The 27,114-nt window shown below is 44.1% G+C and overlaps 1 protein-coding gene across 2 annotated transcripts in view; it reads left to right on the top strand.

Annotated features, from left to right (window-relative positions):
* NUSAP1 (nucleolar and spindle associated protein 1) overlaps window positions 1-26,387 on the top strand; it is a 34,687-nt gene extending 8,300 nt beyond the window's left edge. Inside the window, exons 1-12 of one of the 2 annotated variants that reach the window (XM_048853148.2) lie at window positions 1,199-1,321; window positions 1,510-1,575; window positions 3,314-3,505; window positions 6,321-6,498; window positions 9,001-9,099; window positions 13,976-14,088; window positions 14,884-14,949; window positions 15,161-15,348; window positions 15,740-15,924; window positions 17,750-17,863; window positions 24,334-24,445; window positions 25,101-26,387. In XM_048853148.2, the coding sequence (XP_048709105.1) occupies window positions 1,214-1,321; window positions 1,510-1,575; window positions 3,314-3,505; window positions 6,321-6,498; window positions 9,001-9,099; window positions 13,976-14,088; window positions 14,884-14,949; window positions 15,161-15,348; window positions 15,740-15,924; window positions 17,750-17,863; window positions 24,334-24,445; window positions 25,101-25,188 (1,509 nt within the window). In that variant the 5' untranslated portion in view covers window positions 1,199-1,213 and the 3' untranslated portion in view covers window positions 25,189-26,387. Of the gene's footprint in view, window positions 1-1,198; window positions 1,322-1,509; window positions 1,576-3,313; window positions 3,506-6,320; window positions 6,499-9,000; window positions 9,100-13,975; window positions 14,089-14,883; window positions 14,950-15,160; window positions 15,349-15,739; window positions 15,925-17,749; window positions 17,864-24,333; window positions 24,446-25,100 lie in introns of those variants that run through there. The other variant, XM_048853149.2, reaches the window with a different exon arrangement.
* Window positions 26,388-27,114: the final 727 nt, after the last annotated feature.

Below are 27,114 nucleotides of genomic sequence, written 5' to 3'. Positions count from 1 at the left end.
AGGCAGCAGTTCTGCAGAAAAGGACCTAGGGGTGACAGTGGATGAGAAGCTGGATATGAGTCAGCAGTGTGCCCTTGTTGCCAAGAAGGCCAATGGCATTTTGGGATGTATAAGTAGGGGCATAGCCAGCAGATCGAGGGACGTGATCGTCCCCTTCTATTCGACATTGGTGAGGCCTCATCTGGAGTACTGTGTCCAGTTTTGGGCCCCACACTACAAGAAGGATGTGGATAAATTGGAAAGAGTCCAGCGAATGGCAACAAAAATGATTAGGGGTCTGGAACACATGACTTACAAGGAGAGGCTGAGGGAACTGGGATTGTTTAGTCTGCAGAAGAGAAGAATGAGGGGGGATTTGATAGCTGCTTTCAACTACCTGAGAGGTGGTTCCAGAGAGGATGGTTCTAGACTATTCTCAGTGGTAGAAGAGGACAGGACAAGGAGTAATGGTCTCAAGTTGCAGTGGGGGAGGTTTAGGTTGGATATTAGGAGAAACTTTTTCACTAGGAGGGTGGTGAAGCACTGGAATGCGTTGCCTAGGGAGGTGGTGGAATCTCCTTCCTTAGAAGTTTTTAAGGTCAGGCTTGACAAAGCTCTGGCTGGGATGATTTAATTGGGGATTGGTCCTGCTTTTGAGCAGGGGGTTGGACTAGATGACCTCCTGAGGTCCCTTCCAATCCTGATATTCTATGATTCTATGTGTTTAAGTCCTATTGATTCTAATGAGACTCAAATACCTGCTTAAAATTAGGCAATGTCTATATTACATGCCACTGGAAACGGCGTGTAGTGTACATGTAGCCACGTGCTGCAGTGAAAAGCAGTCTGCGTCCATACTGCACTGCATAGCTATACGTGCCAGAGAAACGCTCTGGCAGAGGGGATACAGCAAGAAAAAGCTTCAGCACCTCCCTGCCACTGGAGCCTTTCACTGCAGGGAGGCAGCAGGAAAAGTCTCAGTCTTTCCCTGCTGCCTCCCTCCTGCCACAGTCTTTTATAGCTTCCATAGTGTTTTCCTGCGGCAAGGAAGAGCTGTAGCAGCAGGGAGTTGGCAGAGGTTTCCCCACTGCACCCCTGCTGCTGAAGTCTTTCCCTGCTGTGGGAGTCTTTCCTGCAGAGGGAAAAGGCTCCAGCAGCAGGACGCTACACTGATAAAAACAGCAGTGTAGACGGGGAGGCACGGCTTGGGCTAGCAGAGAGTGTGTAGGCTAGTATGTACATACAGACCCACCTCCCCCAGACATGTCTTTTACTCTGCTTGCCTCAGCCAAGCCTCACCAGCTACACTGCTTATTTATACTTGTGCTGGGGGGCTTGGCAGGTAGGTACTCTACATGCTGCCAAAAGACATACCCTTAAACATGTGTTTTGGTGAATAGAAAAGGCCATATGCAGATGCTTAAGTGCTTTGCTGAATTGGTCTATATACAGGGTTGGCTTATGCAACCTTTTGTTTAATGGATTAGTGTCTTCTTTGGGTCACATTTTATACTCTTGACTCCTCTGCAGGCAGACAAATTGCTGAAAGCTCTGAAGCAGCACTTTCATGAGCCAAAACAAGAAAATGGAAGTAAGGTAAGAACAGATGTCTGCTGACTTCTTATAATCTTATGAAAGACAATATGCAGAAACCATTCTTTCTAAGAAAGTTGCTCCTATTTTGATAATTGCAGTGCATTGCATTTAATGACAAGTGCTTCTCATTTAATGGTAATATAAATTTAAGTTTTTACTTAAAATCACTGCCTCATGCTTACTGTGTTCACCTACTGCTGGAAATTGACATTTTTGGTATTTAGTTTCGAAATGGTTCCATATATGACTAGGCCAGTGTTCATCCTAGTAATGGAATTGTGACAAAACAATTTGGAGTTAAAACTGAACTCGTGCTCCAGTACCTACATAAATTTATCTTTAGGGTGAGCTAAAATGTAGTCAAATGGAAGCTGATATGCTAATATTCAAATTTGCTCTGATCTGTTCAGCTCCAGACATTAGCAATGGGAAATGTACAAAATTCTCCATTGTGTCCTTTAAGAGAAGATCATCTTCAGGAGCTGAACCAAGCCAATGACAACCTAGATCTCAATATTTTAAATACTAGCCGTGAAGCTTTGAACCCACCGTCAGGGAACACCTGTGCTGTTTCTGCAACTAATGCTTTCCCAGGATAGCCTACAAACAGGGAATGTCATGCCAGATCCATAGTCCATCAAATCTGCTATCTTCTCTGATAGTGGTCAATACTTGATGCTTCAGAGGAAGGTACAAGAAACCTCATAAAGACAATTATTATATGGAATAAACTAGCTTGTATAGGAAGCTTTTGCTAAACCTAGGCAGTTGGGGTGGGAGGGAGTGTCCCTTCCTTTTTTTGTTTGTTTATCCTATCTACCTTTTATATTCTTTAACTGGATGTTCTCACCTCTATGAATGAATGTCTAATCCTATTTGTCTGTCCATTTTGTGCCTACTACACTTACAAGTTACTCCTAAGGATGCTATAACCAAAGGACATCCTAGAGAAAAAGGTTTTTTTTTTTTTGTTTTGGTTTGGTTTTTTTATAGTTTTTTTTTATCCTAATATATTGTTATGCTGTACGTGTGGTTTTTTTTTTAAACACAACAAAAACCTTCCTCTTTTATTTAAATGTGTTGCCTTTCAGTTTCATTGAATGTCTGCTTGTTTTTATGTTATGAAATAAGGTAAATCAGAAGCTACTTTCTCTGTCATTATGTATTGCATATACTTCTATTGTGGCCCCTTTTGTGAAACCATTAAGAACTGATATGATCCTTGTCAGATTCACTCTTCTGCTGAGTCCTTGGGCTGTGGTATATGCAGTATCAACAGCATAGGTATGCTTTTCCATTGTTAGAGATCAGAGTAGCCCTGTAGGAGGAGCACAGATGACATGATCTCTTGCAGGATTTTAAAAAGATCTATGAGATCTTAAAAACTTGGAGAGCCCCAAGATTCTTCCGGTCAGGTGTCAAATGTGAAATGCTGAATATGTTAAATACCTTGACGGAATGCTATGTATACAATAAAAACAAATGAGAGGATTTCAGATAGAAGACTAACAAACTGCCCTCAAAAAACTAACTTCAGTGTTTGAGGAAAAAGCTGACATCAGCACACTGACTGTAATGCCAGTGAACAGCGAGAATGCCAACAGGTTTGTTGTTTGTGAACAATGGGTGTGACATATCTGTGTTCCATTAATAAGTTGTGAAGCTTTCTCGTTAGTGCATCTGACATGAATATGCACATGTAAGGATGTTAGACAATAATCCCATTTCTCTTATACAGGACTTTGGAAGGAGCGAATCCTCCTCCACAGATACAGAGGAGCTCAGCAGTCTGGAGCAGGTCAAACCTATTCCAGTGTCCTTTGTCACAAAAAGGCGTGGGAAAGGGAGGAAGGTAGCAACTGGAAAGATGGCCTCCAAAGAGGAAATTAATACTAATGAAGAAGATATGGTGTTTTGTGTTGAGAAAGAGGTAACTCAAGTTTTTCAGGCTTTATTTTTTTATTAAGAGAAGCACACATTAAATAGAACCTTTGGTCTATTCTGCCACCACTTGGCAGGAAATGCCTGCCTTTCAACAGGCAAACCCAGTAATGTTATTGACTTTGTATTTTGGTACCCTACTTTTCTGAAACTTGTGTCAACTGCTAGCTGCAATCAACTGTTCCTGTTGTTTAAGCTTATTCTTTATCAACTTCAGATCACCTGTAATCTTCATGGGTCTTTCCCAGAGTCATAATTTGACTTTAGGTGCTCAAATACCACAGTGGGTGCAGTTTAAGAACCTTATTAGAGATTAAGTACCAGGACAGTATAATCATGTTTCACTCTCTTTTCAGGCTAAATACACTCAACTCTTGAAGTTTTTTTCTTAATAGACGCTCTGATCACCAGATGAGTCTAGTAGCCATCTTTGCATTTTTTCAAGCATTGAAATATCCTTTTCCTTTTGTACTCTATAGTACACCATGTTCTAAGTATGGCTTTTTGAGTGCTTTAAACTTCCTGAAAGTGTCTTAAATTTGAAGAAACATTTTTTAGACTTTTGGTCCCTTTTTTCTTGTTCTTCATAACTGCAGGTTTCTTCAGCAAAGGTTGACAAAGCATGTTCTTTAGAGAATTCTGAATATGAACCGCCCTCTTTTTAAAAATGGCCACAACCTTCCCCTCTTCCCCCCCCCCCCCACATCCCTAATGGGATTTAAACTAAGTTGCCCTCAAAGAAAGATGATGGTCCCCCTTGTTGTCAAACCCCTGTTAAGTTTTTAAAATTATCCAGAACTTTTGAAATGTCACTGTTGAGGAAACAACCAGTTTTATGCAGTCTGAAGCAGAGCTGTACACAGTATTCCAGGTGCAGTTGCACCAAAGCTGCAGAGACATCACTATTTCTTAACTTGGTTCTGCAGCTTTTGAATTTCTCCTCCTCCTCACTTACTCTGGCAGAATGACAACTAATGACCAACAAGAATTTTCCTTCTCGTGTGCTATCTTTGTTAAAATATTTTCCTTCATGTTTGCTCTTTTCAAATAAATAAGAGTTTCTGTGTTCTCCTCTCCCACATCTGTGTATTGCAATATTCTTGGGTGTTCCAATAAAAGGGTGGAACTCTATGCTGTACCTGATACATCCAGCGCAGCACTGGTGCCAGGCATGTTCATCATCCAGCCAATCAACTTGCATTAAACTCCATGCTTCTACAATACTCCTTATCTCTGCTGGCTAGCTTTGATGAAAAGGGAGTTCTAGCAAGACTGAGAACTTTGCTTGCCCTACCTTGTTTATAAGCAGTCCATCTAATTAAAATAACATTGTCAAAATCTTTTCCTAGTGTTCCTGGAACATTATGTAATTGCTGAGATAACTAGGTGATCTCACTCTTTATCCTAAACATAAAGAGCATTGGTCAGTTTGGAAAAATAGAGTAAAGGATGTTTTCAGTTTGTCATGCTGCTTTCTGAAATGTTAACTAGTATACTCCAGCAATACCTCAGATGACCAGAATTGAAAGAAAAACTTTCTCCAGTTGGTTTGCTTTGTGCATTTAGCGGCATTTGGTGTCTGGAATGTTTCACTTTCCCTTATATAGACAGTAGGTCTTTCTCTCTAAGTTGGTATGTGAGACTTTTTGTTTAAAAAGAAAAGGGTGGGTAGAAGAAAGGGGTGCAGAAGGAGAATGTTTGTTTGTTTGTAAAGTGCCAAATTGGTATAGCATATTCGGCCAGGTCTAAACTAAAAGCTTTTGCCAGCATAGCTGTGACAGATGTGAGACCATGGAAACATCAAAGACAATTACATGGAGATGTGTCAGATGCCATGCACGCATGGAATAGTGATAGACCATTGTATCAATAAGTGGTGTATATATCTTTGTGTTTCTGGCTCACAGGGTGGGTTTGCAGTGGAATCTAGAATTAGTGAGGGGTGGAAGTTTAATGCAAATTTCCAGTGCTGACTATGCAAATACCCAGCCCTTGGAAGCTTCTCCCCATAGGAGAAGTAGAATTAACTGGTTTTACCTGGTTTAGGAGGCCTAAGAGACAAAGACCCAAAAACTATATAAAGAGTCAGCCTGATCTGACTCATGGAAAGATTCACTCTGGAACAGAGAACTGACAAATTTATGGACCTACCAGAATCTCATGCAGATGATGGGTCATATCTGGTAAGCTTAGGATGCATATAGATTAATAGTTGAATTTTTTTCTCTGTAATGCTTTGACTTAACTAAATATACTGTACTTTGCAAAAGCTGGTTGGTCACTGACTCTCGTTGTTCCTGAGAGAGCAGAACTGCAAGTGTTAAACTAAAGTCAGATTTTCTGTGACAAGCACAGTGAATTGCAAGGGGACTGCATCGCTAAAACTCTGATCTGGAGGGAGAAGAACAAAGGTGTCAGGCCAGAAACCTAAGGAGATGCTCTTGAGGAGACCACAAAGGGTGCAGATGTGCAGTTAAACCCAGAACTGTGACCATAGCAATGTCAGTGGGTTTTTTTGTTTGTTTTTGTTTATAAGGGGTGAGAAATTGCAACACATATACCAGCAAACCCCTTGGTGTAGATGCAGGTATACTGGCAACAAAGTGACCGTGAGTAGGCTTATTTTGCTTGCCAAATATAAGCTATCAGAAAAATTGCTTCTTTGGTGGTATAAGTTTCATTTACACTACTAGGGTTTGATGGTATAGCTATACCGCAAACCTTTTCTACTGTAGACCTTGTCCTAAAGAACAGGCAGAACATCCTGGAAAAAAATGCTTAACCTAAACATCTTTGAACTCCAGAATTATCCAGAAATGACAGAAAAAGAAGTACCCCAGGATGGAGACAGCAAAAGATTGAAAAGATGGCAAAATGAGGAACCTGTAGCTAAGAACAAAGCTCCTGTGAACCCAGAGATGCATCCCATGAAGAGCCACCAAAGGGAGAAGATGGTTTCTGCTAAAAGAAATGGAGTTGAAAGTAAGGGGAAAATGCAAGTAGCTCTTAGTTTGGGTACTTATGATACTTCAGACAGGAATTTTGATTTATGTACTATGTCCGTAAAAATATTGTGAAATGTCCTGATGGTTTAATAGCCTAGATCGTTGTTCCATGACAGATTGTTTGTCTGAGGAACACCTTTCACTTAAAGGTGATATGTGAAGAATCTTTTAAAATTGGGCTTGTGCACTTGTTTCCTTTATGAATTGTAAAGGACGCTTGAAAGTTCGGACATGGTGGGTGTTCTGCTTGGGTTTTTTCCTTGGGAATGTCAAGTCTGGTCTTCTGTAGTTTTGGTGAAGGACTTCTTGGGGGTCTAAGCATGCCCTTACTTAAATTGACTAGTGTATCAAATCTTTAGCAAAGGTCCGTTTCCCAAACATTACTTCTTGGAGAACTAGTAAAATGACCTTCACAAGCTTAAAGTGAGTGAAAGGTGAGCAGTTGAGAATAGAAAGATTTTTGGGTCAGGCTGTTCAAAACCTTTTTTGTTAACTGTTTAAATCCAGTCACCATAGCCTTTCAGGGTAGACAAGACCTGAATTTCTTATGTGAAAAGCAAGCTGAATATTTAAAAAAAAATCTTTCAGGCCTTCTTCATATATTAAAAAAAGAAGACGATGAGGTACACAATCCCAACTCTTTTCCTCTGGAGATCACCTTTAAATTCAGTGCCTCTTGGATTATCATAAACGTGGCACTCTCTTCCTGAGGAAAGAGGTGGGGAAGTGTACTTCAGGTGTTGTACTTCATTGGCCTCTGCTTGCAGATGACTCAACTTTCCCAGATGTGTAGTTAGTATAAATTTATATGCAGGCTAGGAAAAAATATTATTGTTGGGCAGCTTAGACAGCAAAAAAACATGTCCAGGGAAGTGAAACTTCATCATTCCCTGCCTGCTGTGTTTGATATGATGCTGAAAATCAGAACAGGTGTCTTCCTCACTCGTGTGTATGTGGCCGTGGCTGTGAGCAGGTTTATGGGGATCTGCCAGAATAAAGCAGAGAGCAGGACCGGCGTTAGACTCGCTGGGGCCCAGGGCAGAAAGCCAAAGACTGAGCCCTGTTGCCCAGGGTTGAAGCCAAAACCTGAGCAACTTAGCTTTACGAGGCCACCTGTGACATCGGGCCCTGAGCCATTGTCCTGCTTGCTACCCCCTAATGCCAGCCCTGGTTTTTAATCTACTTGATATGAAGGAAAAACAGTTGTGGCACAGGTGGGTCATGGAATTTTTATAGCATACTGGCGGGGAGGGGCTCAGAAAGAAAAAGGTTGAGAACCCAAGCACTAAGCCATATGCAATCCTATGCTCTGCTCCAGGAAGATGGCACAATAGGTATGTACAGTCTCTGAGTTGAAGCATGGGCATAACTGCTGTTCAGTAGAGTATGCAAGAAAACTGTTATGGGAAGCCAACTTTAATGTTTCGCCCCAAGTTAGATACACCAATCAACACACACAATATAAAAGAGCCTTCTGTTTGACCCAACAAGTTGAGCTTTCACATTGAGAAACAGCTGCAGTATCCCTCTCTTATACCATGATCATAGTTCTTGTTTGAGTTTACACTTGCTGCCTTCTATCTGAGCAATATGTCCTTCCAGTGACTCAACAAGTGTTCTGTTACAAGCCTACAGAGAAACTTACACACATGGGTTAAAAGAAATCACTAATTTTCCCACCCCTTGGTCCCATCGTGTTGGTTTTTTTTCCCCCCAATATCTTGGGGCCATTCTATACTGACTTCAGGACAGGCCTGAAATAAGGAATAATTGAGCATTCACTTTCTGTGTACAAATGCTATCATACTCTAATCTAACGTCTTTTTAAAAAATACAGCTGTTTGTGAATTGTTTTAAAATTAAGAAAGAAGACTAACTGAACTCAGCAGAAATATCGGTGTAAACATGATACAGAAGAAGCTTGAAATTCAAACCATAAAAATGAGGAAAAGCTTCAAGACTTACTGGCTAAATCTTTAGTCACTGTGTGGTTCTTCTCTCAAGTCTCTAAGTAAAAATGTCACCCCCTGTTTAAACAGATAAGCTCCCAGATGTGCATTCATGTACAATAGTCATGGAAGCTTTTATTATTACTAGTAGTAGTGCTGCAGAGCCAACGCAGGCAATTGGGTTGCCACCCAGAGCAGAATTTGGCCTGCAGAACCTTTACTGATAGTGATGCATGAGAAGGAAACAACCTACCTTGACTTTCTGATACCATATTGAGCTTGCAGTTGGCAAAGTCATCCTATTTCTTGGGAACACCTTTAATGTGGAAGCCTTTGAGAGACTCTAAATGTGGGACTCCACAGTTCCATTTTTATTTCTCATACTACAGCCCCAATTTAAGGGAGTGAGTACTCCTTCGGTATTGGAAGCTTCCAGAGTTTCATGAAGCAAAAGAATAGCTTGAGTTTTAGTAGCATTAAGCTAACCTTCCAGTAGTTTTAACAGTCTTGTTTTGATTTGATGGTACCAGATGACACTCTCCCAGCCCATCCTCCAGCTGGGAAGATCCCTCGATATGTAGACCGTCTGTCTAAAACTGGAAAAACAGGAGTGAAACCCATTACGCCAAGTAAGTTATTTACTATCTCTGAAAATAGGCTTATTGAGCATGTATGAAAGGAGACTTGCCTGTTACTGCCTAAATGAATCCAATCTCATTCTTTTTTTTTTTTTTTTAATATGGGGCTTGAAATCTCATAGGGCTTGCTTGGGGAAAACATCTTGCTCTTTTATAAAGCAGTTGTCATGGCTCCGAAGTGTTCCAGTGTGGTGTATATCTGCCTGTGTTTCTCCCAAGAGCTGGTTGTATGTTGGTAGTATATAAATGTGCTTAGTTTTAAAATCAGTTTGTCAAGTGCTTTGAAACCCTTCTGAATGAAAAGCATTTATATATGTAAGGGTTTTTTTAACATCAGACAGGAAATACTAAATTATGTTGCTATCTTTTTTTCTTTGAACTAATGATCTGCACTAAAATGAACACCCAGTAACTGAAGAAATAATGACTTGCCATTCGTTTAGAACTAGTCAAGGCAGAGATAGGCGACCACTTCCACTTGTTTTTAATCACTTAGACCAATGGCTCAACCTATTTACCATTGTGGGCCACATATGAAGCACTCTACGGCTATGTCTTCACTACAAAATTAGGTTGAATTTATAGAAGTCGATTTTTTAGAAATTGATTTTATACAGTCGATTGTGTCCCCCCCCCAACTTAAGACCATTAAGTCGGCAGAGTGCATCCACAGTACCAAGGCTAGCATCAGCTTCCAGAGCGTTGCACTGTGGGTAGCTATCCCACAGCTTCCGCCGCCCATTGGAATTCTAGGTTGAGATCCCAATGCCTGATGGGACAAAAAACATTGTCGTGAGTGGTTCTGGGTACATGTCGTCAGCCGCCCCCCACCCCCATTCCTCCCTCCCTCCCTCTGTGAAAGCAACTGTAGACAATCGTTTCGCACCTTTTTCCCTTCGTTACCTGTACAGACGCCATACCACGACAAGCATGGAGCCCGCTCAGCTCACCATCACCATACGTCTCCTGGGTGCTGGCAGACGTGGGACTGCATTGCTAAACAGCAGCAGCTCATTGCCTTGTGGCAGCAGATGGTGCATTATAACTGGTAGCCGTCCTTGTCGTCTCCTGGGTGCTCTGGGCCGGCCTCGGTGAGGTCGGTCGGGGCACCTGGGCAGACATGGGTGCTCCTGGCAGACCTTGGTGAGGTCTGTCAGGGCGCCTTGATATAAATGGGAGTGACTCAGGTCATTCTCTTCTTTAAGTTTTATCTAATGGAGATTCAGTCCTGCCTGGAATATTGGCAGAGGGACAGCTCAGTGGTTTGAGCATTGGCCTGCTAAACCCAGTGTTGAGTTCAATCCTTGAAGGGGCCATTCTGCCTCAGGCTGCTCTCCCAGCCAGCAGCACAGCGAGCACCCAGGAGATGATGATAGCTAGCAGTCATACTCCACCGTCTGCTGCCAGCCTACCCCTTGCTCCCCCCTCCCTCCCTCCATGAAAGCAATGGCCAACAATCGTTTCACGCCTTTTTCCGTGCGGGCGCCATATTTCTGTCAGCATCCTCATCCACCTGCCGCTTCCACTGCCACTCTGGTCTCCTGCAGACACCATATCACGGCAAGCATGGAGCCCGCTCAGATCACCGCAGCAGTTATGACTGTTCTAAACACCATGCGCATTATCCAGCAATATATGCAGAACCAGAACCTGGAAAACCAGGCGAGTAGGCAACGGCAGCACGGTGAGGAGAGTGATGAGGACATGGACACAGACGGCTCTCAAGTACGTGCCCCAGCAATGTGGACACCAAGTACGGGCCCCAGTTTTAGACAGACGGTGGTAATGGGGCAGGTTCGTGCCGTGGAACGCCAATTCTGGGCCCAGGAAACAAGCACAGATTGGTGGGACCGCATAGTGTTGCAGGTCTGGGACAATTCCCAATGGCTGCGAAACTTTCACATGCGTAAGGGCACTTTCATGGAACTTTGACTTGCTTTCTCCTGCCCTGAAGCGCCAGGATACCAAGATGAGAGCAGACCTCACAGTTCACAAGCGAGTGGCAATAGCCCTGTGGAAGCTTGCAACGCCAGACAGCTACCGGTCAGTCGGGAATCAATTTGGAGAGGGCAAATCTACTGTGGGGGCGGCTGTGATCCAAGTAGCCAAGGCAATCACTGAGCTGCTGCTACCAAGGGTAGGTTTCAGAGTATCCGCCGTGTTAGTCTGTATTCGCAAAAAGAAAAGGAGTACTTGTGGCACCTTAGAGACTAACCAATTTATTTGAGCATAAGCTTTCGTGAGCTACAGCTCACTTCATCAGATGCAACAACCAAGGGTAGTGACTCTGGGAAATGTGCAGGTCATAGTGGATGGCTTTGCTGCAATGGGATTCCCTAACTGTGGTGGAGCGATAGACAGAACCCATATTCCTATCTTGGCACCGGAGCACCAAGGCAGCGAGTACATAAACCGAAAGGGGTACTTTTCAATGCTGCTGCAAGCACTGGTGGATCACAAGGGACGTTTCACCAACATCAACGTGGGATGGCTGGGAAAGGTACATGATGCTCGCATCTTCAGGAACTCTGATCTGTTTCAACAGCTGCAGCAGGGGACTTTCTTCCCAGATCAGAAAATAACCGTGGAGGATGTTGAAATGCCTATAGTTATCCTTGGGGACCCAGTCTACCCTTAATGCCATAGCTCATGAAGCCAGACACAGGCAGCCTGGACAGTAGTCAGGAGCTGTTCAACTATAGGCTTAGCAAGTGCAGAATGGTGGTAGAATGTGCATTCGGATGTTTAAAAGCACGCTGGCGCAGTTTACTGACTCACTTAGACCTCAGCTAAACCAATATTCCCATTGTTATTACTGCTTGCTGTGCGCTCCACAATATCTGTGAGAGTAAGGGGGAGACATTTATGGTGGGGTGGGAGTTGAGGCAAATTGCCTGGCCGCTTATTACATGCAGCCAGACACCATGGCAGTTAGAAGAGTACAGGAGGGCGTGGTGCGCATCAGAGAAGCTTTGAAAACCACTTTCATGACTGGCCAGGCTACGGTGTGAAAGTTCTGTTTATTTCTCATTGATGAAAACCCCTGCCCCTTGGTTCACTCTACTTCCCTGTAAGCTAACCACCACCCCCTCCCCCCTTTGATCACCACTTGCAGAGGCAATAAAGTCCATTGTTGCTTCAAATTCATGTATGCTTTATTAATTCATCACACAAATAGGGGGATAACTGCCACAGTAGCACGGGAGGGGTGGGGGAGGAGGGAAGGACAAGGCCACACTGCACTTTAAAACTTATTGAATGCCAGCTTTCTGTTGCTTGGGCAGTCCTCTGGGGTGGAGTGGTTGGGTGACCGGAGGCCCCCACACCATGTTCTTGGGCGTCTGGGTGAGGAGGCTATGGAACTTGGGGAGGAGGACAGTTGGTTACACAGGGGCTGTAGCAGCGGTCTGTGCTCATGTTGCCTTTCCTGCACCTCAACCATATGCCGGAGCATATCAGTTTGATCCTCCAGTAGCCTCAGAATTGACTCCTGCCTTCTGTCAGCAAGCTTTATAGAGATATCCCTGGAGGATTTCCACTCCATCCCCAGACACGTTAACAGACTTTTCCAGTAGCTGTACTGGCCGCAAATTAATCATTAAATATGCTTGCTTTTAAACCATGTATTATATTTACAAAGGTACACTCACCAGATGTCCCTTCTCCGCCTGGCGGGTCCGGGAGCCCACCTTGGGTGGGTTCAGGGGGTACTGGCTCCAGGTCCAGGGTGAGAAACAGTTCCTGGCTCTCGGGGAAAACGGTTTCTCCGTTTGCTTGCTGTGTGCTATCTTCAACCTCCTCATCATCGTCTTCCTCGTCCCCAAAATGCGCATCCCTGTTGCGTGATAATCCATTGAGTGAGTCAAAGCACAGCAGTGGGGTAGTGGTGGCTGCACCCGCTCGAATGGCATGCAGCTCATCATAGAAGCGGCATGTCTGGGCCTCTGACCCTGAGCAGCCATTTGCCTCTCTGTTTTTTTGGTAGGCTTTCCTGAGCTTCTTAAGTTTCACACAGCGCTGCTGCAGGTCTCTGTTATAGCCTCTGTCCTTCATGCCCTTGGAGATTTTTTTCAAATGTTTGGGCATTCCTTCTTTTGGAACGGAGGTCTGATAGCACAGATTTGTCATCCCGTACCTCCTGTTCGGTCCATGCTGGAGCTCTTTTGCGATTCTGGGATTCCATCATGCTCACCTCTGCTGATGAGATCTGCACTCACCCGCAGCTTGCCACACTGGCCAAACAGGAAATGAGATTCAAAAGCTCGCGGGCCTTTTCCTGTCTACCTGGCCAGTGCATCTGAGTTGAGAGCGCTGTCCAGATCGGTCACAATGGAGCACTCTGGGATAGCTCCCAGAGGCCAATACTGTCAAATTGCGATCACACTACCCCAAATTCGACCTGGCAAAATCGATTTCAGCACTAATCCTGTCGTTGGGGGAGGAGTACAGAAATCGATTTTGAAGAGCCCTTTAAGTCGCAGTAAATGGCTTTGTCGTGTGGACGGGTGCAGGGTTAAATCGATCTAACGCTACTAAATTCGACCTAAACTCGTAGTGTAGACCAGGGCTTTGTTATGTGGGCCACATCTACACTAAAATGTATAGATAAATAATACTGCCTGTATGGGCCAGAGGATGTCACATGGGCCGCAGCTGTGTGCCGTTTGGGCCACAAGTGGGCCGCAGTTTGAGAACCACTGACTTAGACTCCCAGGATACAGTCAGAAAAAAAGTGCACTTAAATATTTTTTTCTCCTATCCCCTACTGACAATTATTCCAGGTTTGCTCCGTCCTCTGATCATTTACACTTACCTATAAAATGACCAATCTTGACAATTTCTCTTCCATATTTTTGGAATTTTGAAGACTTCAAGAAGCTGCATGAGGCTCACTTCGAGAAAATGGAGTCTATTGATGCTTACATTGAGAGAAAAAATAAACTGATTGAAAACTTCAGCAATTCTATCAATGAGGTCAAGGTAGGAATCAATAGAGGATCATATCCCTCATCCCTACATTCTTCTAAAATCTAGAGAGGGTTCTTTATTGCATTGTCTCCCCACAGTGCCTCAGTATGAGTCATGCATTTTCCCATGTGGCTAAAGGACCATTTTTGAGGACTAATTGACTGGTAGCGGGCCCATGCAATTTCAACAATCCTAACGTCCCATAGACTGTGAGGATATAAGTCTATCCTGAGTACTCTGACTGTCCCCCAAGGCCTCTTTCTGTCTCCCACAGAACTAATCTTTCTTTGACTCTATCAGGGTAGCATACATACTTTATAAGTAGTTCTTTAAAAAAGTAGACTCCTAATTACGTTGGTGGGGTTGTTAGACAAAAAAGCCAAACATCTTAATTGTGTCTGGGTTGCCATGGAACTTGAGCATCTTAAAAAGTGGGATTTAAATGATGGTCTTGACCGGTGAATGCCCATCCAAAGTGAAAAACTTAAGTGCTTTTTATATACCTTCTCAGGGAAAGGCATTCAACTCACCTTCAAAAGACCTGGCATGTAAATGGTTCTTGATGGCCCGTGGATCTCTCAGATTTTGTATTCTAAACTTGAACGTGTGGGAATTCCAAAATAATGGCATTTCCAGGTGTGACAAATGTGTGCACATGCTAAGATTTACAGAAATGTACACCAATGAATATGGTCAAAACAGGAAAATTGAAACTTAATTCTGAATGTTATGTTTCTTATCTTGCTGATACTCACTCATCCATACACTTGGTATCTATTTAAGACCCCTTACATTTTATTTTTGCAGATGTTGGCTAAAAAAGCTAACCATGCAAAGGCATGTGAGAAAGGAACTCCACACAGCAATGCTAAGGTGAGAGTTTTTTCCCCCCAGATAATCTTGTCTGTCTAGTTATGAGGGAGATCTTCTCTTTTTTGAAATACTATTCTTTAAAGCAGACTGATCTGTGCACTTATGATTAAATGTATTCTGTTCTGTAGCTCCAGCACAATCCAGGCAGCAATGCCTTTCCAAATGCCAAACTCTCATAGAATGTGCTAAACGCCCACTTCTCTGTTTCTAGAAATGCTCCAGCAGCAGAGTATTTTTATTCAGCCCAAATCCCCAAAGAGGAAGGTTCTCTCCAAGTTGTACTCCAGGCAACCTGCGGCGCTCCCCACGCATCTCTGTAGGCACCACAAATCGGAGTATTTTATCTCAGAAATCTTCATTCAATCCCTCCATTCTCTCAACAACCAAAATGAATGTCAGGTAAAAAGGACTCACCAAAAACATCAGTCAAGTATTTGGTACAATATATAAACAACACAGATTAATGAACACTTACTTTGATTTATCCTACTGCATTCATAACTCCAAAAGTGAACTAAATCATGAAATTTAAAAATTGAACTTCAAAAATCAAATTGTAATAAAAACATTGTGTGATTGTTGCATTAGTTGTTGATTGCACTTGATGCAGATTCAAATTCTTGTTGCATATTCATGACAAGGAATGTGCCAAAGGATCATGTATTACAGCATTTCGTGTTTTCTCTGGTAGATAATAAGAGACTTACATTGGTTGAAATGTTTTTAATGAGCACCTGTTAATGCAGGAAGGTTCAGATCTTTATTCTGACTAATAACTACTTCCTTTCAGATTCTCAGAAGCTACAAAAGATAATGAACACAAGCGCTCCCTTACGAAGACTCCATCTAGAAAGTCACCATTCTTGGAGATCTGCACACCTGATAGCCAGAAAAGTGGCAAACCCACAATTAGAAAGAGCACTAATGGAAATGCAACAAACCATGAGCTGACTGCATCAAAGACCAACCCTAATGGTAATCTTCTGAGGAACTGATGCTTTAAAATTTACATAATATTTGGAAACAAACGTTAATGCTTTAGCAAAGGGCAAGGGGAAATACTTCCCAAGACAGGAGTGATTCTTTAGGGGACTGCAATATCTTGTTTTTAAATTTTATATTTTCTTTCAGTCCTTTGAACTGAAAAAGGTAGGTGCTAAAAATCTTTGGATAAGATAAAAGGCAAGAAATTATCTCCAGTCTAGCTGTACTTATTGTGTGTGGTTGAGCAGTTTCTGTATTATGCTATTAGTAGATAAAACTGCCCCAAGGAAACATAAAAGCACCATTGCAGACTTGGTACTAGAGTACTCCAGAAGAGGTTTAAGTGTCCTTGTATAAAAGCTCCCTGGACAACCAAATAACCATACAATGGAATAGGGAACGAGCTATCAAACTTGTTCTGGAGAAGTGGAAAATCATGTATGGTGTGATGCATGACTTACCAGTCTCGAAACATGCTCATACAATTGTATGGAAGTCCCACTCCTGATAATAAAACTAACAGTTCATATCCTACACAGTACTGAAGTTGAGAGCAGGGAAGCAAGTGTTGGACAGCATGTGAAGGTCATGTCCTGAGATAGAAATAAATTGGATAGCTAAAATAAATCAATCCTGAGCAAGAAGTCAATATTAGAACTGTTTGAGTGTCTTACTTTGTTTTGGGTAGTTCAGGATTAGGGTTAAATTCAACATTTCCTGGAAGTGTTGACAAAAGTTTGTATGGGATAGTAGCTGGCTTACATAAAAGGGATAAGGCACCCCACGTAGTCTTGTTTTCTTAAACATCTTAAGAAAGGACTGAGCTCCTCACTCATTCACACTTTATGTCCTATGTGGCACGTTTGACCTATATGTCAAGGACCCAAGAATGGCATGCAGGCACTTATGCCAATCAGTACAGTATCCATTTGTTGGTTATCTGTTTTTTGTTTGTTTGTTTTGTTTTTCTGTTGAAACATGAGATCAAGACATAGAGAATCTTGAACTACTAGAGAATTAATGTTTTTAAATGAAGACTTAGATTCTGGAGTAAATTATGTAGCCTTTTAAAATAGTCCATGGTTCCATAGCAAACTACATGACCATGTAAATTGCATTATATATGTGACTCACAACTTTTACTTGGCACTAACAGTTTGCTCAGTGGTGTGCAGGTAGAACTGTTAACAGCCATCCATTACCCTCAGTGTCTTCCAGTGTAGATCACATGCTAGACTATCACAGACACTTCCCTTTCCATTCATAGTTTTGTGGACCACCTTCCCTGCTCTTCATGAATGCAGACCAACCTTCTGTAACCTACAGTAATTGCTTACATGAAAAAATAGCATTAAGTACTTAATGAATTTTTAGTTGTGATTTAATGTGACAGCTGGAAATAAGCATCATGTGATCAGCGTGCTCTCTGTAGACCACTGGGAGGCCACAGGCCAGTTGAGAAGTACTGGACTAGATGTATGGCTTAGCAGATCTGCTACACACCAGGGCCATCTACTTAAAATCCAACCAGAAGTGTGAGATCTTCTACATCTGTCCTTTGTACACTATTGCCCCATATTGTTCAACCTCTTCCCTGTTATCCCATGTGTTAAATGTGTTTTCAGTGGAGTACATTTTATAGTGTGTGGATCCTTGGTAGTTTGTAAGACCCTATGGTTCTTTGGTTTGGCTGGCTTATAGAATTGGGCTGTTGTAGTGCTCTCCTTGTGCAGTTTCCTAACTGTTTGCTTAAATTTGGCTGTTTGGAAATTCTTGTTCCCTCTCTCTAAACATGATACCCTGGTTTTCTTTTTAGTTGTTACGCCATTCAAGTTTGCAGCTCAGACTGCAGAACCCACAAGTACCAAGAAGCCAACATTTGATCTGAAAGCAAGTCTGTCAAGACCACTTGGATATCAGCCACACAGAGGTACTATGACTTTGTGCTATTTCCATAGGGGGGACACAAGTACTGAACTTATGAAAGAGGGCATTCTTACATTATGGGCAGCAACAAAGCAGCTCTGTCATATTCCATATCTGATCACACACTCTACATGGGGATGCAGCCTTAAAAATGATAGCTTGTGCTCTGAAGTTAAACCATTCAAAGTATGTTCTCTAGCAGAGAGGCTTTTGCTAAAACAATCTGGGCTTTTAACAGCTGGACTGGTTCTTTCTGTTTGCTGCTAGAAGAATTCTAGTTTCTCTTAAGTGTTTAGACATACTGCATTCTAGGTATCAGAACATAAAATTCAAATAAACAGGCAACTTTTCCCAAGCCCTGTCAAACACCTATTCACCAGGCTGAAAAACACACCCTCCTGTTGGGCCTATAGATACTGGATTCCTACTGACTGAGCTCTGCTGCCAATTAATGCTGCCCTCTTACCACCACCACCACACAAAACAAGTCAGTTTTGGGACATCTCCACAGAAACATATGACCCACATAAATCAAGTTCTTCTTCGAGTGATTGCTCGTGTCCGTTCCTTTGTAGGTGTGTGTGCCCACCACATGCACCAGTCCCGGAAGTTTTTCCCTCAGTGGTATCCGTAGGAGACCAGTTCTGGCGCCCTCTAGAGTGGTGCACATATGTACCGGTATAAGGGGCGCTGCTGGTTTTCCCCCCTCCCTCAGTTCCTTCTTACTGCCAGTGACAGTGCTGGAACATCTCCTTGCCTCCGCAAGCTTACGTCTCTCAACTGTGTCTAGTTGTGAACTTTTTGTATATAGTTGTTAAAAACTTTTATAGTTTATACAGTTCCCTTTGTGTTAGAGTTAGTAATAGTTGGTTAGTCCTGGATGGGACTTAGCCTAGGGACGGGGCAGGCCCTGGTCCCTGGGCTTCAAGCCTTGTGACTGCTGCAAGAAACTTATGCCAGTCAGTGGTCCCCATAAAAGATGTCTAAAGTGCTTGGGGAAAACCCATGTGAGCGACAAGTGTCGCATCTGTAAGAGCTTCAGGCCACGAACGAAAAAGAAGTGGGACATTCGTCTTTGAGCGCTCCTTATGGAGTCGGCCCTCGCACTCGCATTGGAGCTGACTAGATTGGACTCTGCTTTGAGCACTGAAGCCTCGGTGCAGAGCATGCTGCCAGCACCGACCTCAGACTGGCGCCAATCCCCATCCCTGGTACCAGCTGAAAAGCAAAGAAAGGCCAGGAGAGGGTATTCTCTTGTGTCTCGTAAAGGGAAGGAGAGAGTTGGAGGACAGCAAAGACCCTTATGTGAGGGGCAGCTCTTTCTCTACGGACGGTGGCCTGGTTCTAGCACCTACAGAGCTGTCGAGCCCCCTTTGAGATCCGCCCACCAGCCCCTGGATGCGGGTCAGCTTACCTGCCAGAGTTCCCAGAGTTGTTCTCCGGTCTCTAGGCAGTGTTCACTGGGATCCTAGCGTCAATCACCTGCTGTCTGGCACAGACCCTTGGAAGCTCATCACTAGTCCCCAGAGCCCCAGCACCTGGAGCATCCGAATCGGTCTCCAGGCTCGCGGCACCATTCCGGAGGGTTGGTACGCTGGTCCACAGAGTCCTGTCACCAGTCTCCAGTTCACCGGTACAGATCCCTGTGGGTACGTTGACAGTCTCCAAGATATCGATCCTCTTGTTCCCGTTCTCACTCCTGGTCCACAGAACAGCACTGGCCCCATGGCGTGAGGCGTCAATTGCTGGGGTACTGTCACCGAACGCAGCCGCCAGTCACTGGAATCGTGGCACCAAGAGACATCGTCCCAGTACAGCTCCCCAGTGGAGGTCCACAGAGAGCTGACAGGAACAGGGTAGACAGGCAACATCAGTCCCGTCCTGGTTCCCCCCTAGACAAGCCTCCCTGTCTTCAGGCTCTGAAAGCAAGGAGGAACTCCTACACACGGGCCAAGGCCAGCTGCTGGGGCCATCGGCATTTCCTTCTGGGCCCCCATGGGCTGCACGGCCCCAGGGCCAATTGCCAACCTCCTGGCACCTGTGGAACCTCTGGGCATTTCCCCAACCATTGCCAGAGAATCAGTTGGTCTCAGGCATTACCAGTACACAAGGGAGTTGTGAAACTGATCAAAGCCCTTTTGGCAAACCCCCTCCTCCCTGCCCCCCATCTCTAACCGGATGGAGCGGAAGTACTATGTTCCCGCTAAGGGGTTTGAATATCTGTACACACACCCCACCCCAAGCTCACCGGAAGTGTCAGCAGCCAATAAGCACGATAGACAAGGCCAACCGGGATCGACCCCTAAGAATAAGGAGGTGAAGAGGCTCAATCTTTTCAGTAGAAAGATTTATTCTACAACCAGCCTTCAGCTAAGAGTGGCCAACCATCAGGCCCTACTTGGCCACTTTGATTATAACATTGGGCAGTCCATGGCCAAGTTCGCAGAGTCGCTGCCTGAGGAGCCCAGGAAGGAATTCCTGGCTATTCTGAAGGAGAGCAGAGCGGTAGTCAGGGCAGGCAAGCAGCCTCAGATGCAGTAGACTCCTTGTCCTGGTCTATGACTTTGGCCATTTCAATGAGGCGGGCATCCTGGTTGCAGTCGTTGGGGTTTGTCAGCAGAGGTTCAGCAACCCATCCAGGACCTTCCCTTTGATGGCTTGGCGTTGTTCTTTTTTTTTTTTTTTTTTTACAACCGCCTGTCTCCCTTCCTCCTTGCCTGGGCCTCTATAACATTGGACCAGTGGGTCCTCAGCACAGTAGCAGGGGGGTATACCCTTCAGTTTATTTCTATCCCCCTTCTCTCTCCCTGTCCCTCTTCATGGACTCCTCTCACAGGCATCTACTCGCTCAGGAGGTGCAGGGCCTTCTGCAGGTGGGAGCGGTAGAGGATGTTCCTCTGCACTTAAGGGGAAAAGGGTTGTTTTTTTTTTTATCCCAAAAGGGGGTCTATGCCCCATCCTCGACCTGCAGGGCCTCAATAAGTATCTCAAGAAATTGAAGTTCCGCATGGTATTCCTGGCCTCCATCATTTCTTCTCTGGATCTGGGAGACTGGTACGTCGCCCTTGACCTGAAGGATACCTACTCACATATCGATATTTCAAGGACACAGAAGGTTTCTACATTTCATAGTTGGGACCAGTCACTACCAATGTCGTGCTCCCCTTTGGCCTAGCAAAGGCATCAAGGGTATTCACGAAGTGCATGTCGGTGGTAGCAGCCTACCTCAGATGTCAAGGTTCCAGATCTACCAGTACCTCAACGACTGGCTCATCAAAGGCCGCTCCAGGTCCAGCACAATGTTGAGAAGTTGTGGGCCACTTGCCAAGCTTTAGGCCTGTTGATAAACGAACAATAATCAACATTAATCCCGATCCAAAGGATAGAATTTGTTGGAGAGATACTCTACTCTATCCAAGCCAGAGCATTCCTGCCGGAGACCAGGTTCAGGGCAATGGCAGATCTGATTGCCAGCATCATGGCCCATCCACTCGCCACTGCCTGGGTCTGCCTCAGACTACTGGGGCACATGGCAGCTTGCACGTATGTTGTCCGTCACGCAAGACACAGGCTGCCTCCCCTCCCAGATGTGGCTGGTGTCAGTCTACTCCCTGGCCAGATATCACCTGGACAAGATTGTCACAATCCCGCCTTCCTGCAGTAGTGGTCCAATCCAACTCTGGTAATGGAAGGTGTGCCGTTCGCAAGCCCACAACCCACAGTCTCCCTGATTTCAAATGCGTCTGACCTCAGTTGGGGAGCACATCTCTATGCACTGCAGACTCGGGGATTATGGTCTCGGGAGGATCTCACGTTACATCAGAGAACTCAGAGCCATCCGCCTGGCATGTAGAGTCTTCCTTCCCCAGCTGTCTGCTCGGGTGGTGCAGGTGTTGACAGACAACACAGCCTCCATCATCTATGTCAACAGGCAGGGTGGAGCTTATTCATTGGCTCTGTGTCAAGAAACCCTCTGTCTATGGGACTTTTGTATTTAGCATGCAATCCACCTGGAAGCCTCGCTCCTCCCTGGCCTCCTGAACACGCTGGCGGATTATCTCAGCAGGTCCTTCTTCTCTCACCATGAGTGGTCCCTTCACTGAGAGGTCGTCAAGATACTCTTCCAGAAGTGGGGAGCTCCCCGAGTGGACCTGTTTGCCACCAGACAGAACAGAAAATGTCATCAGTTCTGCTCTCTGCAAGGCCTAGGCAGAGACTCACTTTCCGATACCTTTCTCCTGTCGTGGTCAGCCGACCTGACGTATGCCTTCCCGCTGATTCTACTCATGAGCAAGGTTCTCTTGAAGATCAAGAGGGACAAGGCATGGATCATGGTTGTACCGGCATTGGTTCGGCATGCTCATGGACCTGGCCACTTTACAACTGCCTGGACCTATCTCCCAGGATCACAGTCAGTTCTTGCACTCAAACCTCGCCGCTCTCCACCTCACAGCTTGGCTGCTGTGTGGTTGAACCTAGAGAAACAAGCCTGCTCTAGTCAGGTACAGCAGGGTCTCTTGGAGAGCAGAAAGCCCTCCACCAGTATGTGTGCTGCAGTTTCCACGGTAAACATCTGATGAAGTGAGCTGTAGCTCACGAAAGCTCATGCTCAAATAAATTGGTTAGTCTCTAAGGTGCCACAAGTACTCCTTTTCTTTTTGCGAATACAGACTAACACGGCTGTTCCTCTGAACCCTCCACCAGAGCGATTTACCTGGAAAAGTGGAAGCATTTCTCCTGCTGGGAGTCGGAATGGAATATTTCCCCGACCCAGTCGTCCCTGCAGTCTCATCTGGATTACCTGCTTCACTTGAAGCACCAGGGCGTCACCTTTTCCTCGATAAAGGTGCACTTGGTAGCCATATTGGCTTTCCATCCCTGTGTCTAGGGTAGATCTGTATTCTCACATGAGATGACTCAGGTTCTTGAAAGACTCTTTCCAGCCTGGTTCCCCAATGGGACCTTTAACCTGGTCCTCTCCAGGTTCACGGGTCCACCCTTCGAGCCTATGGCTTTTTGTTCCCCCTCCTCCTGTTGTGGAAGGTTGCATTCCTTGTAGGCATTACTTCAGCAAGTTGAGTCTCCGAGAGTAAAGCCCTCACTTCGGAGCCCCCGTATACGGTATTTTAGAAGGACAATGTTCAGCTCTGACCCTATCAGGCCTTCCTGCTGTAGGTGGTGTCGCACCTCCATGTCAGTCGGGATATCGTCCTCCCAGTGTTCTGTCCAAAGTCTCACATGACCAACGAGGAGAGATGCCTGCACACTCTAGATGTCAGGTGTGCCCTGGCTTTCTACTTGGACTGCACCAAGCCCTTCCACAGATTGACTCAGCTTTTTACTGCTATCGCTGACAGGATGAAGGGCCTTCCGGTATCCTCTCAGATAATTTCAAACTGGATTACCACCTGCATCTGCACTTGTTACAAGTTGGCACAGGCTGTGCCTCCACCAATAGTGAAGGCTCACTCTACTAGAGCTCAAGTGTCTTCGGCTACCTTCCCGGTGCGTGGCCCTGTCCAGGGCCTCTGCAGGGCTGCGAGCCGGGCTTTGGTACACACGTTCACCACATATTACGCTGACACGTCCATGAACTCCCGCCTGCCTCCAGAGATACTGCTTAGGAGTTACCTAGAATGGAATGGACATGAGCAATCACTCGAAGGAGGAAAATCATTACTAACTTTTGTAACTGTTCTTTGAGATGTGTTGCTAATGTTCATTCCATGACCCACCCTCCTTCCCCTCTCTCGGAGTTCCAGCAAGAAGGAACTGAGGGAGGGAGAAGCTGGCGGCGCTCCTTATACCAGTGAATACATGCACCACTCCAGTGGGCACCAGAGCTGGTTCTCTATGAATACCACGGAGGGAAAAACAGTGCATGTGGTGAGCACATAAACCTACAATGGAGAGGACATGAGCAACACAACTCTGAGAACAACAGTTACGAAAGGTTGGTAACTCTTTTTTTCTGCTGACCCTAGAGTCTGCTGCTGTGTTGGCAAGACAGCCCCACTCAGAGCTTTCTGCTCAGATGGCAGGGAGCTGAGGCTTCTCTTCTGGACCAGGCCACTTCCCCTCCCTCTAAAACAGGGCACAGTGGATTAAGGAACGGGAAGGATTTTGTCAGCCAAAGACCATCGTGGCAGATCCCTGCCTTCCACGGTAGCAGAGAGGGCTCCATTATGGGGTAGTTCCCAATTAATACTACCCCACAGGCAGGATTCTGAGCAGAGGCTTCTGCCACCCCCAATAGAAAGCCCTCTCCCCAAATAGCTGGCTAGTACCCAGATTGATGTAATTCACCAGGGTGTTTGTGCTTGATCTTAAATGCAGGTCAGGCAACTTGTGTTATCTGTAGAGTTGAGGATAAGAATGCCAGTATTAACAACATAAATTCACACAATTACTAAATTTTAATAACTAGCTGGTCTGTTTTTTTTGGTTGGGTTTTTTTTGCTCCTTACAATATAGGAAGACTGAAACCTTGGGGTGACTCAAAAGAAAACACTGTCCTGAATAAATCTATGAATAGCAGCGTCTCTTCACACACAAAAGATTACAAACAGCCACATCTCCAGACCAGGTCAGTACAAGGGTGTTTTAGGTGCCATTTTAACACTAGAACTCTGTAGGAGAGCACTAAGACTTAAATGTGTGACAAGCCAACACTTTTAAATAAATGCACTGTCCTTAACCATACTTATGTTAGAGAAATTTTTCTATCTCTATCAAAATGTTTAGCATCAGGATGACCAAAGTATAGCTCACAGCTGCCCTCTACCTAGGCTAAATGTGACTGCTGGAAAGTACAGGTCCCAGCATGGTAGGCCCCACCTTGATTTTAACAGGTTGATCAGCTCAAGATGTAGCCTTATATAGTGGGACCTGTAGGTTTTATGGGCTGTGCTTCTGCAAAAGAGTTCATAAGAGTCCGATTTTTAAGAATAGGTTAGACAAACACCTGTCAGGGATGGCCTCTGTTTACTTGGTCCTTCCTTAGTGGAGGGGGCTGGACTAGATAGCTCCTTGAGGTTCCTTCCAGCCATACATTTCTATATGTAATCTAATGAGTAAAAAATGGAGCAGATGGCCAGTGCAACTAAGCGAATCTGGGAGCCTCTCGTCTGGCTAACCTAAAAGATTCCTTCTAATTGCTTATGCATATAGTTATCTGTGCCTATGCAACTAATTGCTCACCTGCTCCGATTTAGTGTGATTTGTTTTCTTTTCACTTTCAGAGAAGGGAGGCGTGAGAAGCATGTGCAGGAGAGAAAGCAGAAAAAGGCTCAGCTGCTTGGAACCCGCAGGGGACTATCTATGGCTTAGGAGGAATTTAGTAACTTCTTAAGGACTCACTGTAAATACTGTTCTCAGGAAAAATCTTTCCAACCTTTGTAAATATTTCTGGTTGTAATGTGTGCATTAAAGGATGAGTCAGGTCACCTGAGTTGACTGGATGTTACTAGCCATGTAGGACAGGCTTTCTTAGTGCTGCTGAGCTTAACATTGTTAGTGATTTTACAAGTTGGATAAAATATCGATACTCTAAATCTTTTAATATGTTTTAAGTAGAGCCCCAGAGTATCTCAAATCACTTGGAGCCATTCATCCAGTTAGGTTTTAGATTGGCCAGATATTCTTGATTGCAGATTTTGAACAAAAGTTTTCTCCTAAGTAAGCAGATTCCATAAAACTATTAGACTGAAGAGATATTAAGGGGGGGGAGAGGAAATGTTAAAGGAATAATCATGAAACCTATTCACATTGAGTCACTTATCAGTTGGGCATATTTCTCTAGATGCTAAATAACTTCAAATATGTTCCATTATCAAGAAATTTAAGACACTGGGAGACTTCTCTGACAAGTAGGGTATATGTAGTAGCAATTGCTAGAGCGGTTTCCTATATTTAAGTCCTTTGTGCAGTAAACGACAATCTCTAGGAGAGGGAATACCATATAAGGGCTTTCTGGAGAACTAAAAGCCCTAAATAATAGGAAAAAAATAAATAGAGGTTAACACAAACCTTGGTAGGTTGCTAATCAGATATGTGAAGAGCAGTTATTAGTTTTTTGTCCCTCTCCACATTTATTACAGGATAAAATTTGGCATAATAGAACAACAGTTGTCTAGTCTGAAGTGTTTACAAGATACTCTATATTAGTAAACCAAGTTCTTTTGAGGTATGATGTACTTAGAGTAGATTTAGAAAGCCTATAGCAGTAATATCAGCAATTTCCCAAGGTAATATGTAAAGAAAAATCATCTTGATTTTATCATTAAACATCATGGAATGGACTTGAAGCACAGGGGAAGGGAGTTGGGGGAGGAGGAGGCACTGCAGTTGCTATTTCATTACAGCTCTTTGGACTTATGAGCAAATATTTACAAAGTAATAGGTTCACTTTTGTGTTTAGGCTTAACCTTTCCTGTGATATTTGCTGAAACATTAGATGCAGAAATAGAAAAGCTTTTTATATAAATTTTATACTGTTTAACTGGGGAAAATAAATTGTTTTTTTTGTATTTAATGCTGTTGCTTATGACTTAAATAATAAGTGTGGCTGTTAATGTGTGTGAGAGACAGACACAAAGTTTAACCGTATGCAAGTGCCAGATGTGCTCATACATACAGATCATATCCTCTCTTCCACTAAAGAAAAGGAATGTATTACCATTTGCCAAGCTTCATGGTCCACCTAATCACTTTTACTGATGCAGTTCACTTGTTGGGATGTCCTAAATTAGAGTTTTGAAACACTCTTACTGATAGTGATTAGCAGGGACAGAGGGATAATGTTACAGAATATCTGTTACTTTGTTTTTGACAATATTGTGTATGGTCTTATCAGTTTACTGTCTGAGTCTGACATAATGGGAGAAAGACACTTGAATAGGAAAATATGCCTCAAACTGGCAGGGAATATAAGCAGGTACAGCATCTGAACTGTTCTAACTCTCTAGACTTTAAGTTGAGCACTTTTTGAACACTATTTTGATTGAAATCCTTTATTAAATATAAACCTTTACTCAGGATTATGGAAGAACTGAAACCCAGCACTCCTTGTCCTAAAACAAATGTATGCATTTTGAAAACTAAACCCTCTTCAGGAAAATCTCATCACCTCCACACCCTGCTACATGTTGTATAAATTAAGATGTGTAGGCCTTTCCCAGCTTTTGAATCCCCACTCTGGAGAATCCTAGTGTCAGTTTTGGGATAGAAACTACCTCTAACGAGTAGGCATGTGCC

Source organism: Caretta caretta, chromosome 6 (assembly GCF_965140235.1).
Source record: "Caretta caretta isolate rCarCar2 chromosome 6, rCarCar1.hap1, whole genome shotgun sequence".
Taxonomy (NCBI): Eukaryota; Metazoa; Chordata; order Testudines; family Cheloniidae; genus Caretta; species Caretta caretta.
The sequence above is the reverse complement of the archived record's forward strand: the minus strand, read 5'-3'. Positions and strand labels throughout refer to the sequence as shown.